Genomic DNA, 19,006 nt, shown 5'->3' on the forward strand with positions numbered 1-19,006 from the left:
GTATCTTTAGGCTACCCTGGAAATGCTGTCAGCATGAACTCAGTAGCTCAGCTTCATTCAGCTTCATTCCAACTTTGAAATGTTAAGGAGGCCTTCGTGATAACCCAGCTTGGTTATTTTACCTTTGAAGAGCCCGGGTTCCAGGCACATAAATCCTATTTAACACAGTCATGTTCTGGCTTTTCCCCACCCCATCTCCAGGCTAGTGTTTTTGTGAACGGGCAAAGAGTTAGCTTGCATGTAAGGGATGGAGGGAAACTGATGAGCATTTCCTGCATTTCCTGTGTTTCTGGTCACTGATCTAACCTCTAACCAAATAAATGAAGTTAGGCATAATAGACTTCTTTTCAGTGCTTCCATTGTTTAGAATGTTTTAGGTACCTTCATGCCCTGATACCAGGTTACTGAGCAGTGAATTTTTTAAAAAGCTCTTTTCTTTGCTTTTGTCATTTTTGTTGCTATCCCCTATCTGTTTTACTGGTCACTGTAGGAAAAAATGAAATGGCTCACAGTTGCATTGTTTCTAATTTAAAGACTCCAAGATGCCTTTTTATCAGAAAAGCTTTGCTTCCCCGCAAAATTGAAACACCTATGTTAAAGTTCACACAGAAATGTTAAACTTGAGGTTCTTCTTTGAGAAGTAGCAGTGTTTTTCCAGAAACAATTCTGTGATTGCCACATTAAGTAATTTTTTTTAATGAATGAAAATATAAAAAACTGTATGTAATTAATTATATAAAGGAAATAGGCAAGCAGGGCTTATAAGTAACACTGCAGTGCCATATAAATTTATATAGTTTTAAAATAAGAAACTTTGAAGAAGATAAAATGAGATAAATTATTACATCTCCTCTGCTGTTTCCCACCTCATGAATATTGAAACATTTTGGATCTTTTGACTTTTTGACTGTCAGAGCATGAAGAAAAGAAACATGGCCATTGTGATGGTGATATAAAAAGGAATCCGGTGGAAGTCTTCTGTTCACTGCCTGTCCCTTTCATCTCTTTTTAGTAGAATCTGCTGCCTCCAAATGTTGACTGTCTGTAGCAAGCAGATGTCAGTATTTTTATTTTTATTTTTATTTTTTAATAAGAATTAATGGATATAATCTGACTTTGGGAATGAAAGAATTTGTCTAAACATCTTTGCCATTAAATAAAAATGTCTCTGTGGTGATGAGCAGATGTTAATTACAAGCTCTGTTCACTGGACGAAAGTATCAGAAAGTTCAAAAAGAGTTGTTTTGCCTTGTCTTTTCCTATCCAAACTTCCTCTGACTCACTCCCCTCTTCCATTGACCCTCCGCTTCCAAATACTCCTACTTGATACAATGATAGAATAAAACTTAGTTTGCTTTACTCTTAACTTAAAGATTGAAGTCCTAAAAAATAAGCACGGTCCATACCTTTTCTTGGGATTACATTATTTAGCAGTCAGTCAACCTTTGTCATGTCTAACTTTTAAGAGATTCTAATTGTTCATTTACAGTAGTTTGTGCTACCTTGTACGTGAGCTTTACACAGATGCTTATATTGACCACAGTTAAACATTTTCACATATAAACATGAAAATGAGTGAGTTGTGTGCTTTGTGTCATTAAAAAGACATAATTAAGCAAGGCCAGGAACTAGATCACCTATGAAATAAGTACCCATAGTATGTTTGCTTATGTTTATAAATAAAAACATATTAACAGTTCTTTTTGAGGCTTTCCATTTTATGAGTAAAAAGGGGTGATGAAATGAGACCCTGTGTTTTGAATTTGTTGGCAGAGATTAATGTGAAACAATGCAAGTATCTGCTGCAGAGCTCGCCTGGTCAAAAAATAAGTGTGTAGCACTTCAGCCTTTACATGTTGCAGCCAATAAGGAAAGCCCACATAGACATACTGCTGACTGCCATGATTGTACCAGGAAGGAGTGTTGGTGGACTTGCTAAGAGGGTTCTTAAAAGAGAATGGTGAATATGACTTAATTGGATTAGTCAAAGAATTGTTCTCCAAGAAGCATTTGTATGTTGTATGCATTTAAGTAATGCACCAAGTCTTCAAAAGTTTAAAAACCCACTTCCTAGTGGCTTAGAGGAAATAAATTTGGCTATCTAAACGTGGATTTAGTATCTTGTGACATCTTCTCGAATATGGATATTTGTCACTGATCACACATTTGAGTTCTTAATTTTGCTGCTCTGGGCCATCTAATCTAACTTTGAAATGTTAAGGCAAGTCAAATAGTTGTACTTAGATAGTATTCTTTGCTGCTTTTTGAAAAAAAGCTATGTAAAACTTGAAGTATATTTCAGTGTTTTTCATATTTGTAGTTTTAATAATTTTGGTTTAGAAAAGAAACAATTAGAAAACTCCAAGGCAACACTGGCAGAATTCTCATCAGTGGGGTAAAGTTTCTATTAATGGTTATCTTGTTGGATGAGTTTATTCAGTTGTAAAAAAATAAAATTGCCATGCTCAGTGTATTCTTAGTATATCTCAAATTGATGACCTAAGAGAGCCCTAATTTTCCTTAAGAATTGATTAGTGATTAAAATCCCTTCTATAGCGAAAAATTGTTATTGTTAGTGGTCCCAGATTTCCACTCTTTGTCCCCTGCCAAAGGAAAAAGTGCTTTGTACCTATTTTGTGCCCTGTGGTGTTATATACATGCTTAATAAGATCCCAGATTGTATGTAGCAGTGGTCATTGATTTGTTTACTGAACGAATGCCTTTGTGCTCCTGTTGTACTTGTGTGCAGAATGGCTCTGTTGACTGTTTACTTAAGTAATCATAGTGCACATAATTTAAAAAGAAAGCAACAAAGCCAAAACCTGAAATCTTCTGGGAGTCTTATTAGTTCACTCAAATGCTGCTCTTCTTTTTATTTTTATTGTTTGGTAATTTGACAGGAACCCCTTGGTCAAACTGTATCTGTCTCTCTTTATCCCATTTTCCCATTAGAAAAGGTTGCGATGAAAGATCCTCTGGACTTATTGGACAGGCAGAAATGCCTGAATGCCTTGGCGTCTCTTCGACATGCCAAATGGTTTCAGGTTGGCTCTTTGTTATTATCATATTGTTATTGTAGCCTTGTGCAGGGTTCATTTGGAACACCTGCCTCGTAATGGTTTCTGTGTAATATATAAAACGGGGGTACTCTCTGCCTCTTAGGGTTATTGTAGGAGTAAATGCTTTAATTTAGGTAAAGTGCCCAGTATAGCTTCTCCTGTAGTTAATGATATTTAATTATCACATAATCCTTTTTGGCGTAGTACTCTGAATTTCAAATGATAGCTTATAAAATCCAAACATGGGGTGAGAAAAGCTAAAAGTTCAGAGAGTTGCCTGGAAATGGGGTTGCCATGAGGCTATAAAAGCGACTTTAATAATATGCTTCCTTTACTTTAAAACCTGCCTTTCTAAACCATAATTTTACTACTCTTAAGAACTTGATTTTTTTGTTTACTTGACAACTTATGAATGACTAACTAATTAGTATTCATTTTAAAGAACCTATCCGTGATCAGTGTCCTTAAAATGAAGGGTGGATTTCAACAGGGATATTGGAACCATTTCGTTTGTTTTAGGCAAGGGCAAATGGATTAAAATCATGCGTAATTGTCCTCCGAATTCTGCGTGATTTGTGCAACAGAGTCCCCACGTGGGCACCATTAAAAGGATGGGTAAGTACTTAAATATGATTAAAAGCAAATTCTGAAGCTATAGTTAGAGGAAATCCTGTAGAAATTATATGTTACTGTAAAATGGCTATATTCTGAGTTAGCTAAGGTGTGCATTATCTATTTTTGTTCTGGAAAAAAATTATGGATCTTTTTATATGAATTCTTTTTTATGAGTATAACTTGTCTCTTCTACTTCATCATATTCATACTATACAGACTGAGCTATTTTTTCTGACAAAAAGTTTCTATACCTGTTAAAAGTGCGTGTCTTCCTGTACTTTACTCTCCACTGATGGTTGATTATTATTCACCTACTGCCCAGGAAAGCCTGCTTGACTGGCACATTTCTCTTTCAGTGCTACTTCCATTTAAAGAAAAAATTACCTGGTATACCAGTATAAGGCTCCCTTACCCTCTTTTTCTTTCTCTTTGAGTATAGACACTTAAAAATAAGTTCATATTAGTAATTGAAGTCAGGTGAATAGTACGCTTAACTGTAGTTTATAATGTATATTGCCAAACTTACTTAATTTGGAAATTATTATGCTTGAACCAATTAAGACCCAATAAAGAACATTATAAAACAAGTAAAGCTATAAAAGGGTCATTTTAAATTAATTTAGCAATTATTATTTTGATATTGGCATCGTGAGTTTTTAGTTTATTAAATATGGAGATATTTGGTCCTTCTTTAATTCCAATTGTAATAGTTGGGGCAAGATGTCTGAAGTGAAGTCTTACTGTGGTTTGAGTGCTTCCTAGGTTAAGTGGGAGATGGGTGGGCTGGGTTTGAACACTGATTATTTATTGGCTATTACTAACCTATATGAAGGCTTGTTAAAACTTTGTTAAGTCAATTAGATGACTGCAGTTTCTTAAGTAATCCTTTCAGAGTAACTAAAAATAAAGTTTTGGTGACAAAATGTCTTCTGAATATATAATCTCAAAAATGGTTGATTTAAACACTCTGGCCGGGGTAAAAGTTGATAATCAAGTGGGAAAAGTTAATTGGGCCCTAAATGTTAAATGGACTTTAACCTTTTTGACCTCCATTGTAGATAGAAATGTCAGCTCACATTTAACTGGAATCCTTTTAACACTTGGTGCATGTACTAATTTGTAATTTAATATCTTCTAGCCACTAGAGCTTATATGTGAAAAGTCTATAGGTACTTGTAATAGACCTTTGGGCGCTGGGGAGGCCTTGAGACGAGTAATGGAGTGTTTGGCATCTGGAATTCTACTTCCTGGTAAGGGTTTCAAACTCTGGAGGCAGAAGAATCAGAAAAATTTCATTTTAGTTTAGTTTTCTATTATGTGCTAAGTTTGTCCTCTGCCCAGGGAAATGATGTATAGGAGTTGTTTTGCTTGGAATTTTAGCAACTAAAATGCTTGAATGTTGGAGAAGTGCCATAAAACGCTCTCTCAATAATTGTAATTTATGTTTCATATGTACTAACATAAAAGGTACTAATAAGATATTGTGTCTGCTATGAATTTGCTTCACCTAGAGCTTTGAATTTGAAAATGTTTATGTTGACTTAAAATGTATGAAGTTCATTCTGTTTGCAGTCCGGTGATTAATTTGGAAAAATTAAGTTTGGTCTTATTTTCCATATGTAATCCCTTTAAAGATTTGGGATGATTCATCATGCCGTTTCTGAATTCTCAGAGTTAAAACCCAATTTTGACCTTAGATGTACAAGTGACTTCTAGTAAAATAAGGACATTTATATGCTAACATACTGAAAATGAGTGTCCTTTTTACTCCATTTAAATTGAGCAGATTTTTAACCTCGTTCCTTAGTTTTTTTTTTTTTTTCTTTTTCTTTTTCTCTTCATTCTTTTCTTTCTATTTTGTGTTAGTTTATTGAATTCTAAACTCAGTTCTGAATGATACTTGAGTTTTTCTTTTGCCTTTGCCAAAGGGGGTCCTGGTCTTCATGATCCTTGTGAGAGGGACCCAACAGATGCTCTGAGCTATATGACCATCCAACAAAAAGAAGATATTACCCACAGTGCACAGGTATGAGATGGGCCATATCACTGTGGTCTATTAGAGGGATATCATGTAATTTATTTAAACAGTTTATTCTTGCCTGCTGTTAGGGACTTTTGTCATCATAATAATAGTATTTGATGAATGTGTTTTTAGCTAGATGTTCTAAGGGCTTTATGAAAGGAACATTTGAAATTTGAATAAATACAATCTTTTGTTCTTTAGCATGCACTCAGACTATCAGCCTTTGGCCAGATTTATAAAGTGCTGGAAATGGACCCCCTTCCATCTAGTAAGCCTTTTCAGAAATATTCCTGGTCAGTTACTGATAAAGAAGGTGAGTGTGCAAGTTTTTTATTGGGGTTGGATGTGGGCAGTGATGGAGATGGTCATGGGATGCGTCTCTTGTTAGAGCTGAGAGAACTTAATTTTTAACCCAAGTCATATAAGAACGTTTATTGGTTTTCTTCTGTCCCATTAGTGACATCAGCTTGCTGTCATTTATTCTTATTAGTGACGAACTCATTTGGTTTTGTTGATCAGATTCCATTACTGCATAGACTTAGGGACAACACTTTGAGAACCGCTGGTCTGAGGTGAAGAGAAAAGTCACAAACAAGGAGGAGACGTTGTCACGGTCACTCATCAGTTTGATGATCTTGTCATAATTGGAAGTGTTATGTAACCAAGAAAGAGAAAACAAAAACATAGAGGAGGAGAAAAGTGTATTGGAAAATTCAGGACTGTCTTCCATTTGTACTAGTCTGTGTGAACTCAGATTAGAGTTTCAGCAGGAAGAGCACAGGCATTAGCGTCAGTGTGACCTGGTTCCAGTCATAGCCCCCCTGCTTACTAGCTTTAGCTCTTGAGCGATTAGTTCATCACTTTATGTACTGATATTATTCCAACCTTATTGGCTGTTGTCAGATTAAAATGCTCAATTCAGTGCCTGGAAACAGTAGATACTCAAATGCAAATCCACTTACTCTTCTCATTATGCCACAAAAAACATTCCTCCCTCCCTCCCTTCCTTCCTTCATCTCTCTTTATACTAGAAGGTGGGATGTTTAACACCATATTTTCACCTGGGACAACCCACCTACCACAAATGATATTATTCTAATAATTTTTATATGACAAAAATAGTGCAGTGGCCCAATCTATTTATTTAAACACTGGAATTCCAGTGGGTCTAAAGACTTTTCAGGGAGTCCACCAGATCAAAATTATTTCATAATAATACTAAGGCTTTGTTTTTTCACCCTTTCCACTCTGTCTTTCATGAGTGTACAGTTGTCAAGAAGCTGTATATGACCTGTGATGGCATCGTCACTCTGATGGCTAATGAAATTTTTTGTATATTGCATTAAAATTTTTTTGTTTTAATTTCTAATATGCTAAATATTGATAGATATTACCCACAAAACAAAGTTTTTTGGGTGCTCAATGATTTTTTAAGAGGGTAAAGTGGTCCTGAGACTGAAAAGTTTGAGAATCACTGCCTTACACTGTAAACTCCTCAAGGGTAAGGAATCCTCCAGACCTCACCACATAACTATTACAAAACCAATGCTCAAGAAATGTTGTGGAATGAAAGCTGTTTTCTTCCAGAGGGTGCTCACACAGCAGCAAAGAATTTTTGAAAGAGATTCACATAGCCATGTCTCTGGATTGAATGACTGAATAAATATATAATAAATGATTGAATAAATATATTTCAAATATATGTGTAGATTCTTATGGTTAATAATGAAAAATTTTATTTCAGTCACTGAATTCATAGCAGTTCTTTTGGTTTTGTATTTTTTCATTCTCTAGATAGTAAAAGTATATCTATTGTTAACGTGACTTAGTTTTTTTTGTTTTTTGTTTTTTTTTTAACATCAACAGTCTTTCTCAAGAGTTTGGGAACTGCTGGTCTGTCAATTTATAGCTTAAAATAGAACCAGCCAGTTGGTGTTTCCATTTGAGCCCTGTCAGTTACTAGCTGCATGACTTGGGCAGGTCACCTACCCATTCTGTGCCTTAGCTATAAGATGAGGGAGCCAAGGTCATTGCCTCCAGACACTTGCTGCAGTCTTCCTCATACTTTCATGTTTTTACCACCTAGCCTCCTGACATTTGCTTTTAAACTTTATTCTTAGAATTCTTGGTGATTTCAATATGCATTTAGATGATTTTTTTTTTTTCTTCAGAATTTTGACTTCTTAATTCCTTGACTTCCTCTCCCACAAATACCTTGTCTTCTACCTTACCTCAGGTGCCCATTCTGTGGACATATCCTAGACCTTGTCTTCAGTAACTGTACCTGTGCCTTCTCCCTAATTCATTCTCAAGAATCCCACTTTGTAAACCACCTCTCATCATCATACTGTTGGGAGCAGTACTCCTGCTCCAATTCTTGAACCTCACCACTGATTCTGTTAACTTTTCATAGTCCCTCTCCTTCCTCATGTTCTCACTTCTGTCCCTTCTCTGCTTATATTCACGTGGTCCGTCATTAATGATCACGTCCTAGCATATACCTTCACTTTGTTGATCCTCTCCTCCTGGCAACTCTGGTTGAAATCCAACTGTGTGCCTACACCAGGTTGTTGGACATCATTGGAGAAAAAAATACATAGTCATCTTAACTGTTTTCCCTTTAAGTTTCAGACATTAACCTTAAGTAGACTGTTTGTGTTGGCTGGAAATCATCCTGTAAAGTCTAGAGTTCCCCAGTTTTCCTAGACAACTGTTGCAAATCTTGTGTCATTTCACACTTCCCTCCCCAGCCCTCCCTCTCATCTGATGACCTTATTTGCTGGAAGTACTCATGTGCTTTGCTTTCCCTCCCTTGACTGAATAAAGACCAGCCTTTCTACTTGTCCACTATATCACATTCCCTTTTGTCTACAAATGGACATTATTCTAGTAGTTCTTTCTTTTCTCACCAGCATCATTTCCTCCTTTTCTGCTTTTCTACTGGATCATTCTCATCAGCATAAAAACCTGCTATAATGCCTCGCATTTGAAAGACAAAGCTTAACTCCCCCTTGATTCTGCAGCTTCCTCCAACAGGGTCCCATTTCTCTGCTCCCCTTTATAGCAGTACTTTCAGAAAGAGTGGCCTATTGTTTCTTTCTCCTTTTGCACACTTCCTTTAAAACTTATTCTAGGGGCTTCCCTGGTGGCGCAGTGGTTAAGAATCTGCCTGCCAATGCAGGGGACACGGGTTCGAGCCCTGGTCCGGGAAGATCCCACATGCCGCGGAGCAGCTAAGCCCGTGCGCCACAACTACTAAGCCTGCGCTCTAGAGCCCACGAACCACAACTGTTGAGCCCACATGCTGCAACTACTGAAGCCCTCACTCCTAGATCCCGTGCTCCGCAACAAGAGAAGCCACCACAGTGAGAAGCCCGCGCACCGCAACGGAGAGTGGCCCCCACTCACCGCAACTAGAGAAAGCCCGCGCACGGCAACAAAGACCCAACGCAGCCAAAAATAAATTAATTAATTAATGTAAAAAAAACCTTATTCTAATCAGCCTTTCTTCCTCGTCACTCTACCTAAGTCTCTCCTGTGACCTTCACGTTATTACGTTCAGTGGTTAGCTTTCAGTACTCATCTTAGGCAGCTTTTCAGCAACATTGGACACAGATGAACACTTATTTCTGCTATATTTAGTTATGAGATATAGCACATATATAGAAAAGTATAAAATATGTATCATTTAAAAAGTATTTATTTTGGGCTTCCCTGGTGGCACAGTGGTTAAGAATTCACCTGCCAATGCAGGGGACATTGGTTTGAGCCCTGGTCCGGGAAGATCCCACATGCCACGGAGCAACTAAGCCTGTGCGCCACAACTGCTGAGCCTGTGCTTTACAGCCCGCGAGCCGCAACTACTGAAGCCTGCACGCCTAGAGCCCCTGCTCCACAACAAGAGAAGCCACCGCAATGAGAAGCCCACGCACCTCAACGAAGAGTAGCCCCTGCTCGCCGCAACTAGAGAAAGCCCCCATGCAGCAACAAAGACCCAACACAGCCAAAAATAAATAAATAAATTTAAAAACAAGTAATGATTTAACAATTCCATATAATCACCATCCTAGTTAAGAAACGGAACATTGTCACCTCAGAAGCCATTTATTTATCCTGTATATCACCTCCCTGCCCCATGAACTACGATTCCTGATTTTTTAAAAATCGTTTCCTTGATTTTCTTTAAAGCTTTTCCACCTTTGTATGCTTTTTTAAACAATTTAATTGGATATTGCCTAGAACTTTATAGAAATGGAATCATACTGAGTTTAATCTTTTGTGACTGACGTCTGTCTGTCCGTCCAGCATTGTTTGGGATATATTCATGTTACTGCATATAGCTATAGTGCATTTTTACACCTATATAGTATCCATTATGAATATACTACAACTTATCCTTTGTGCTTTTGAAGGACATTAGGATTCTTTTTATTTTTTGGCAGCCACCCACATTGTTGCTGGGAGCCTTCTTATTCATGCCTCCTGGAGTATAGGTCCAGGAGTTACTTTGGGCCAGTATATGACCTAGGAAGTGGTATATATATCAATTTATATTCCCACCAGCAGTGTATGAAAGTTCCTGTTGTTCTGTATCCTCAACAACATTTGGTACTGTCAGACACTTTTTCTTTCTTTTTTTAAAAAATAAATTTATGTATTTATTTATTTCTGGCTGTGTTGGGTCTTCATTGCTGTGCACAGGCTTTCTCTAGTTGCGGCGAGCAGGGGCTACGCTTCGTTGCGGTGCATGGGCTTCTCTTGTTGCGGAGCACGAGCTCTAGGCGCGCCAGCTTCAGTAGGTGTGGCACGCGTGCTCAGTAGTTGTGGCTCGCGTGCTCAGTAGTTGTGGCTCGCAGGCCCTAGAGTGCAGGCTCAGCAGTTGTGGCGCACAGGCTTAGTTGCTCCGCGGCATGTGGGATCTTCCCGGACCAGGGCTCAAACCCGTGTCCCCTGCACTGGCAGGCAGATTCTTAACCACTGCGCCACCAGGGAAGTCCGTAAGACACTTTTTCTGGTGTGAAATACTACTTTTTTTTGACTTCTAGGTCATTACTTTATCTTGGGTCTGCTATCCCACTGCCCTTTCCGCAGCTGTCTTTGTTTTTCCTCATCTTCCTGATTTCTGAATATTAGTATCCCAGGGTACAGGCCTCAGACCATTTCTCTTTATTTACACCCGTTTAGACTCTTCAGGAGATCTTATCTAGTCTCTTGTCTTGAAGTACCTTCTATTCAGTGAAGATTCCCAAATGTATGTCTTCACTCTAGACTCCCAGCCCTTGACCTCAGCCCCAGCTATCCAAGTGCCTCCTCACTACTGTCTCCACACGGATGTCTAACAGACATCTCAAACTTAAGATGTCCTGTCCTTACTCTACTTCTCATCTGTTCTTTCCATAGTTATCACCATCCCAGTCTTTGGAAACTCTATGCATCTCTGTGCTCAGGCCAAAAACCTTCACCCTTGAATCTTCTCTTTCTTTCATCCATATCCAAACCATCAGCAAATCCTGGCTGTTTTACTTTCAAAGTGTGTCCAGTATTCAGCTATTTGTTTAATTTCTTCACTGCTACCATCCTGGCCTAAACTACTGTTATCTCTTACCCTTGTTATTGCAGTATCTTCCCTATCTGGTCTTCCTTGCCCCTCTTGTCTGTTCTCAACAAAGCAGCAGTCTCTTTTTGTTCCCCTTAACATTTTATCTATAATTACAGATTCATAGGAAGTTGCAAAGATAGTACAGAGAGGTCCCGTGGACCCTTCACCTGGTTTCTCCCAATGGTTACATCTTATGCAACTAGAGGAGAACATGGAAACCAAGAAATTGATGTTTATACAATGTGTGTATAGGTTTTATGCCGTTTTATCACATGTGTAGGTTTGTGTAACCACCATAGCAATCAAGACACAGAACTATTTCAACACCACAAAGATCTTGTTTATGCTGCCCCTTTATAGTAACACCATTCCTCTTCCCACAGTCATCCCCAAGCCTTGGAAACCACTAACTTTTCTCCATCTCTATAATTTTGTTATTTCAAGGGTTTTATGTCAATGAAGTTATCATTTTGTGATCTTTTGAGATCCTCATCCCCCCACTCAGCATAATGCCCTTGTGGCCCATCCAAGTTGTTGGCATGTGTCAATAGTTTTGTTCCTTTTTGCTGTTAAGTAGGATTCCATGGCATGAATGAGTCAGAGTTTGGTTTAACAATACACGTATTGTAGGACATTTTGTTTGTCTCCAGTTTTGGGCTATTACAAATAAAGGTGCTGTGAACAATCTTGTGTAGGTTTTTGTGAGCAATACACAAAAACGTAGATTTTTGTGTGTTAGATTAGCCAGCAGTTTTCCTTTGTTGAAATGTTTCATCAAGTTTTGGTTCTAAGGTTATGCGGGTCTTATGAGTTGGGAAGTGTCCATCCTTCTTTTTCTGTTCCTTGGAAGAGTGTGTGTAAGATTGATGCTATTTCTTCCTTAAATGTTTGGAAGAATTTATCAGTGAAGCCATTTGGGCATGAGGTTTTCTTTAAGGGAAGGTTTTAAATTATGGATCTAATTTCCTTAATAGGCATCGAACTATCATCTTCTTATGAGAGTTTTGGTAAATTGTGTTTTCTAGGAATTTGTCCATTTAATCTAAATTTAAAAATAAACTAATTTATAAGATCCTTTTATCTTTTTATTGTCTGCAGTATTGATGTCCTTCCTCTCATACGTTTTGTACCTCCTTTTTTTCTGATCGCTCTCACTAGAGGTTTATCAGTTTTTTTAGTCTTTAAAAAGAAATCAACTTTTGACTTTGTTGATCGTCTCCTGGTATATGCTTGTATTTTATTTCATTGATTTCTGCTCTTATCCTTTGTTTTTCCTCACTACCTTCTTTGGGTTTAATTTGCTGTTCTTTTTTAAATGTTTTGAAATAGATGAATACATGATTGGCGTTTTTTTTTAAGCCTCTTATGTTATCATATATACTATTAAGACTAAGTTTTCCTTTATGCCCAGATTTATGTGCTTTATACTCTTTTTACATTAGCATTTTCATTATCAGTTAGTTAAAACTATTTTTTAATTTTCCTGTTATCAGTTCTTTGACATGTAAGCCATTTCGATGTCATTGCTTAATTTCCAGACAAATGAGGATTTTTTAGTTATCTCTTTATTTTTTTATTTTTTTAATTAATTAATTTTTTTTATTTTTGGCTGCGTTGGGTCTTTGTTGCTGCACGCGGGCTTTCTAGTTGTGGTGAGCAGGGACTACCCTTTGTCGCGGTGCACGGACTTCTTATGGCAGTGGCTTCTCGTTGCGGAGCAAGGGCTCTAGGCGCACAGGCTTCAGAAGTTGTGGCACGCAGGCTCAGTAGTTGTGGCTTGTGGGCTCCAGACGCGCAGGCTCAGTAGTTGTGGCTCACAGGCTTAGTTGCTCTGTGGCATGTGGGATCTTCCCGGACCAGGGCTCGAACCCGTGTCCCCTGCATTGGCAGGCGGATTCTTAACCACTGCGCCTCCAGGGAAGTCTGTTATCTCCTTATTTTTGAGCTCATTTATTCTACTGTGATCTGAGAACATGCTTTGTGTGATTTTTTTCCTTTGGTAGTTCTTGAAACTTCATTTATGGCTCAGCACATGGTCAGTTTTTATAAATGATTCATACTTTGAAAAGTATGTATATTCTGTAGGTGGTAGAGCTAGAATGTTCTTTACATGTCAGGTCACATTTGTTCATTGTGTTGTTCAAATCTTATATACCTGTATACACACACACACAGACACACACACACACACATTTTTTTTTTTTTTTAACTTGTTCTCTTAATTGCTGAGAGAGGTATGCCAATTCCCCTCTATTGTGGATCGTCTGTTTCCCCTTGCAGGTCTGCCAGTTTTTAATTTCTACAATTTTGGCTCTTTTATAGTTTCAGATTTTCTGCCACAAATTCTTCTTGATTTTTTTTTTCTTTTTGAGCATCATAATCATTCTTTTTAATAAAGTTTGTTTCTGAAAGAATGCTTCATCATCTGGGTCTCTTTGGGATCTGTTTCTGTTTTCTGCTGCTTCTCATGATTTTTGATCACAGTATCTTGTCTTCTCATGTACCTGTGTTTTGTTTTTGTTTTGAGTGATGGAGACTTAAATTTAAAAATTTTGGAGGGAATTAAAGCCTAGAGTAATGATATAGTGCTCCAGGGAGGATTTATATTTGTTTCTGGGAGATGACTAGTGGAATTGGCAATCTGGATCATATTAATGCAATCAGGGATTAAGGTGATTTGAAGGTGGGCTTCAGTCCTTGTGAGATCCAGACTATTTCTACTTCATTTACTTCTAGCATGTGGCATTGCAGAGGCCCAACCCACAGCGTGGGGAATTCACCAGGCCTTCCCCTTTTGGAGGTCCTTAAAGTCCAGTTTTTGACCCCTGAGACCTGGGTGCCTGAGGTGCTCTGTTCAGTTCTTAGTGGCTTTTTCTGGATGTGGAAGATACCCCCAGGGGAAATGTGGCCCCCAGAGCAGGGTTTCCTTTGTCTCTCGGATCTTGGCTCTATAATTCTTTGTTGCCCAGGAACAGACATTTGGTCCACCTTTTCTGGTTGCTCTCATCTATTTCAAGTGACTTACTTTCTCGTACTAGAAGTGGAACTTGTGTATTTTGCAGAAGTTCCTCTGGTGAATTAGTGGCAGCTAAGGTTGAGAGCTACTGCTCCTGCTCATCTTCTGCTCCTGTCCCGTCCTTGTCACGCCACTCCAACCACTCAGGCCTGTATGCTATGTCTTAGCATGTTCCTGCCTTAAGACCTTTGTACTTGATGTTCTCTCTTCCTGGGGCTCTTTCCCCAAATAGCGGAATAGCTTACTCTTTTACTTTCTTTAGATCTTCATCAGAAAGCTACCTTATCTATAAGTGATACCTTTCTGACGGGCATCACATGTAAAAAAAATAGCAACACATCCTCCTCCTTAAGCCTCTTATTTTTCTCCATTGTGCTCGGGACCATATGACATGTTGGGCTTAGTCTCCACCACCAGATGCAAACTCTTTAAGAACAGGGACGTTGTTTTGTTCTCTGTTATATGTCCAGCACCTAAAATTGTCCTGAATATAGAAAAACTATTAATATTTGTTGCTGGATGAATACGTGAATGAAATTGTAATGAGGATGATGAAAGTACAGGCTTCATAGGGTGCTTGTGAGGCTTAAATAAATTAATCCATATAAGGTATTAAGAACAGTGCCAGGCATATGGTAAACCTTCACCTATTGTTTTAAAAAATTGTTGCCTCCGAAATGGTCACTTCTTGTTTCTAGATACTGTAGATGTTGAAAACAACTTCCTTTTTGTAACACAAGCCCATCCCCCCCAACCCCCCGCTCCTCCCCATTACTATTATGATTAGCTCCAGATTTTACAGCCCTTATCCAAGGGCAGGGATGGTAGAAGGAAGCTTAATCCATGAAGCTCTATTCACGTAGCTGGAGGATTTAGAGAATAGATCCATATGTCTAAGCCAGCTGGTGAATTCCAGGCAATCAGGGAGCAGCTTTTAATGTAACTTAATGAGTGGGAGAGTGATTGAATAGATGTTGTTCCTTTTTAACTTTATCTCTTAAAGACTGCATTCTGGGAGACTGGCAAACTCACAGTTTTATGTAATGCAAATGAAATACAATACTAAGCAGATATAAGCAGATATTGCCTTCTGTTGAAGAGAGCACATCAAGATTGATTGACCTGAGTGGTAAGTATTGACTCAAGCAAATGCTGAAGTCAGTGTTTACCCCAAGGGACAATAAATCTTGATGATCAGAGAATATGTAGTTAATCTCAGTGTTATTACAAGGTTTCACTAAGAAGTATCTGGAAATCTTATGGCATGAATCTTTTGAGCATAACTTTCCTTTAGGAAAAACCCAGCAACCAACTTTTACGTTGAAAACACAGAGTTCTTTAAAGTGGTACTTGGACAGGTTGATGAGCGTTTCTCTGATTGTTTTTATCTTGGACAGCAAAGCTCCTGCCTTATGTCTTGATGGCATTATTAACTAGCTGCTTTATCTAAGAAATTGATTAATATTAGTTCAGTTAGTTTTTGTTCCATACCCATTATGTTGTTTCTGAGTCTTATGTTAGATAGTAAGATACAGACAAGGAGAAAATGTCTTTGACCTTCATAGAACACTAAGGAAACACAAGGTCTCTGTATATGAAATAGGCAATGACACAAGACTATGTATGACACTTTATATTTCTGATACCATAGAAACTCTTCTAAAAAGTTGAGATGAGAGGGAAACTGAAGAAAACTTCACGGGGAAGATGAACTGTAAATAAAATCTTGAATAGAAATTTGAACAGGCAGACAGAAGAATATGTCATAGTATGAGAAATAATCATATTTCCATAAGCATAAGATTTAACATGTGGACTTTAAAAATTAATAGTGTATAGGGGCTTCCCTGGTGGCGCAGTGGTTGAGAATCTGCCTGCCAATGCAGGGGACACGGGTTCGAGCCCTGGTCTGGGAGGATCCCACATGCCGCAGAGCAACTAGGCTCGTGAGCCACAATTGCTGAGCCTGCGCGTCTGGAGCCTGTGCTCCGCAACAAGAGAGGCCGCGATAATGTGAGGCCCGCGCACCGCGATGAAGAGTGGCCCACACTTGCCGCAACTAGAGAAAGCCCTCGCACAGAAACGAAGACCCAACACAACCATAAATAAATAAATAAACCCAAAGTTTAAACAAAACAAGCAACAAAGCCTTACACCACCCCAGTCTAAGGGGCTGGTGAAAAGGTACATTCGGTGGATACAACCTGGTGCACAACCCTTTAAAAAAAAAAAAAAAATTAATAGTATAATAAATGTGAACTTATAGAAATATTTGAAGAGACATAAGTGAAAATAAATCTTACTGCCAGAGATAACCACCTTTAACATTTTGATACATATCTTTCCAGACTTTTTTCTGTTTGTGCATATACAGATGTGAGTATGATGCATAGATATTTGTATGTGTATATGTGAATAAATGGGAAAATAAATATTTATAAAAAGGGATAATATTGTTTCATAAAGATTCACTTAAAACTTTTTGCTATTACAAGATTATAAATATTTAATTGATCAGTGAAAGGGTCTTATGGTCCTTGTGATTCCTAAGATTTTTCCTTCCTGAACATATTAGGTACATTTGGTAGAGTAAGTAGAATCATTGTTTTGACTGATAATGAATCTCTTGTAATTGTTTAGGTGCTGGGTCTTCAGCTCTGAAGAGGCCATTTGAAGATGGATTAGGGGATGATAAAGATCCCAATAAGAAGATGAAACGAAACTTAAGGAAAAGTGTGTAAAATCTTTATTCTTATAGATGTCAACTAGAAAGGATTTATGTCTCAGGAAAATAAAAATTAAAAAGTGAAGAATTTGATTGATTTGAATTGGAGTTTTAAGAAACTGACTGAATAACTTTTGTTTCCAAGCATCATTTGCTTAAAATATACTGACAAACTAAAATTAATGTATAGCTATGGTAATGCATATTACTTTTACAATGATGTTAGCATAATTATTTAAGCAGTAATTTTAGAATTACTTACGAAGTGAAGTTAATTTATATGTGCGTTTTGAAATTCTTTTTAAAATCTGAATTTATAGTGGTCACTAGGAACCTACAGAAACATAGATTAAAGCAAAATGGTTTAACTTCTGATCTTATTCCTCTTTCTCTTACAGTTCTGGATAGCAAAGCAATAGACCTTATGAATGCACTAATGAGGCTAAATCAGATCAGGCCTGGGCTTCAATATAAGCTCTTATCTCAGTCTGGCCCTGTCCATGCCCCAGTCTTCACAATGTCTGTAGATGTGGATGGTACAACATATGAAGCCTCAGGACCATCCAAGAAAACAGCAAAACTTCACGTAGCAGTGAAGGTACAGTATTTCTTTTACTCAACAGTGCTTTGTTATTTTATGTTGTAAATAAGGTGCTTGTTTATCTATAATAAATTAACAGAATTTTTCAAGATTTTAATGACAATAACATACAGTCTTTTGTCACCTCTGGATCACAAAACTCTTCTTTTTTTGGTTATAAAATGTGTTGATCATATAAAATTTGCAAAACACAAAAAAGTAAAAAAATAAAAACTATGTTGGTTGCTTATCTCTGAGGCAGTTCATTAATATTTGTATATAGTATATACTTCCAGTCTTTTTCTGTTTCTTTTTTTTAGGTTGAGCTCACAGTGTATATGTAGTTTTATGCTCTGATTTTGTTTTTTCTTTTTTTCATTTCACATGTCATCAGTGTTTTTCTACGTTATTAAAATCTTCATAAATAATTTTTAATGGATGTATGATTAACATGATATAGATGTACTATTGTTTGTTTAAACATTCCCCTATCATTGGATATTTTGCTGTTTGCAGATTTTTTCTGTCATAAATAAATTTAATGTGTTTTTTTTGCATGTGGTGCCTTTTCTGTATTTCAGAATATTTCCATAGAGAATAAGACCCACGATTGAACCAGTCAATTATGCATATAGGTTTATAGAAAATTCTTAAATATTGGAATCTCTCCATGACTACATTTGACCTCTTGCAGACAAATGCGAAAATGTCAAAGATCAAGTAGATGGAAGATCACTTTTCACTAAAGAAAAGTTCTGTTATGTTACAGTATGACATAAGATGTAATTGGTCTGTTTTCATAGTCATTCCAGTTTGCAAGTATTATTAATGTAGATGCAAACATTATCCTAGATGCTAAGGATACAGCAGTGATCAAAATAAAGTCCTTGCCCTCCTGGAGCTTGCATTCTAGTGAGGATAGAATGGGGAGAAAGACAGCGGGATATACAAATGGGTCAATTATTTGTCAGGTAGTAATAAGCACAATGCAGAAAAATAATAACTAAGCTGTAAAATTATAGGACAGAATGTTATGTTGTTTACAAAAGGGGTACTTTTTCAGTATGTTGAAATAGTATGAGTTTAAAATGAGGCAGAAAAAGAAAACTAAGAATGAGGGAAAAAGTGAATTTAGGAATAAGGCTAAAAATACAGTTTAATAACTTAGCTGTAAAGTATGCTGAGAATGAGTCACAAATTTGGATATAAGTTCTCTAGCATCTGACCCAGAAAACTTTTGAAATATCAATATCAATTCACTGTCTATGACGTAAGAACAGAAGGAGGAGCGTGGCTGCCCAGCAGCACGTGCCCTAAAATGATGAAGATTAGTGGCCAGTCTTCCCTTTCCTCCTCTAGTCCTTTTTCCTGACTGTCCCTCACAAAGGA

The 19,006-nt window shown here is 37.5% G+C and overlaps 1 protein-coding gene across 3 annotated transcripts in view; it reads left to right on the forward strand.

Moving 5' to 3' along the window:
• Positions 1–19,006, forward strand: part of STRBP (spermatid perinuclear RNA binding protein) — a 133,768-nt gene that overhangs the window by 97,291 nt on the left and 17,471 nt on the right. For all 3 annotated transcript variants that reach the window (XM_068552775.1, XM_068552776.1, XM_068552777.1), the window contains exons 6-12: positions 2,953–3,044; positions 3,579–3,674; positions 4,813–4,924; positions 5,603–5,700; positions 5,899–6,010; positions 16,953–17,045; positions 17,436–17,635. In XM_068552775.1, the coding sequence (XP_068408876.1) occupies positions 2,953–3,044; positions 3,579–3,674; positions 4,813–4,924; positions 5,603–5,700; positions 5,899–6,010; positions 16,953–17,045; positions 17,436–17,635 (803 nt within the window). The remainder of the gene's footprint in view (positions 1–2,952; positions 3,045–3,578; positions 3,675–4,812; positions 4,925–5,602; positions 5,701–5,898; positions 6,011–16,952; positions 17,046–17,435; positions 17,636–19,006) is intronic.

The sequence above is a fragment of the Eschrichtius robustus genome, chromosome 10 (assembly GCF_028021215.1).
Source record: "Eschrichtius robustus isolate mEscRob2 chromosome 10, mEscRob2.pri, whole genome shotgun sequence".
Taxonomy (NCBI): Eukaryota; Metazoa; Chordata; class Mammalia; order Artiodactyla; family Eschrichtiidae; genus Eschrichtius; species Eschrichtius robustus.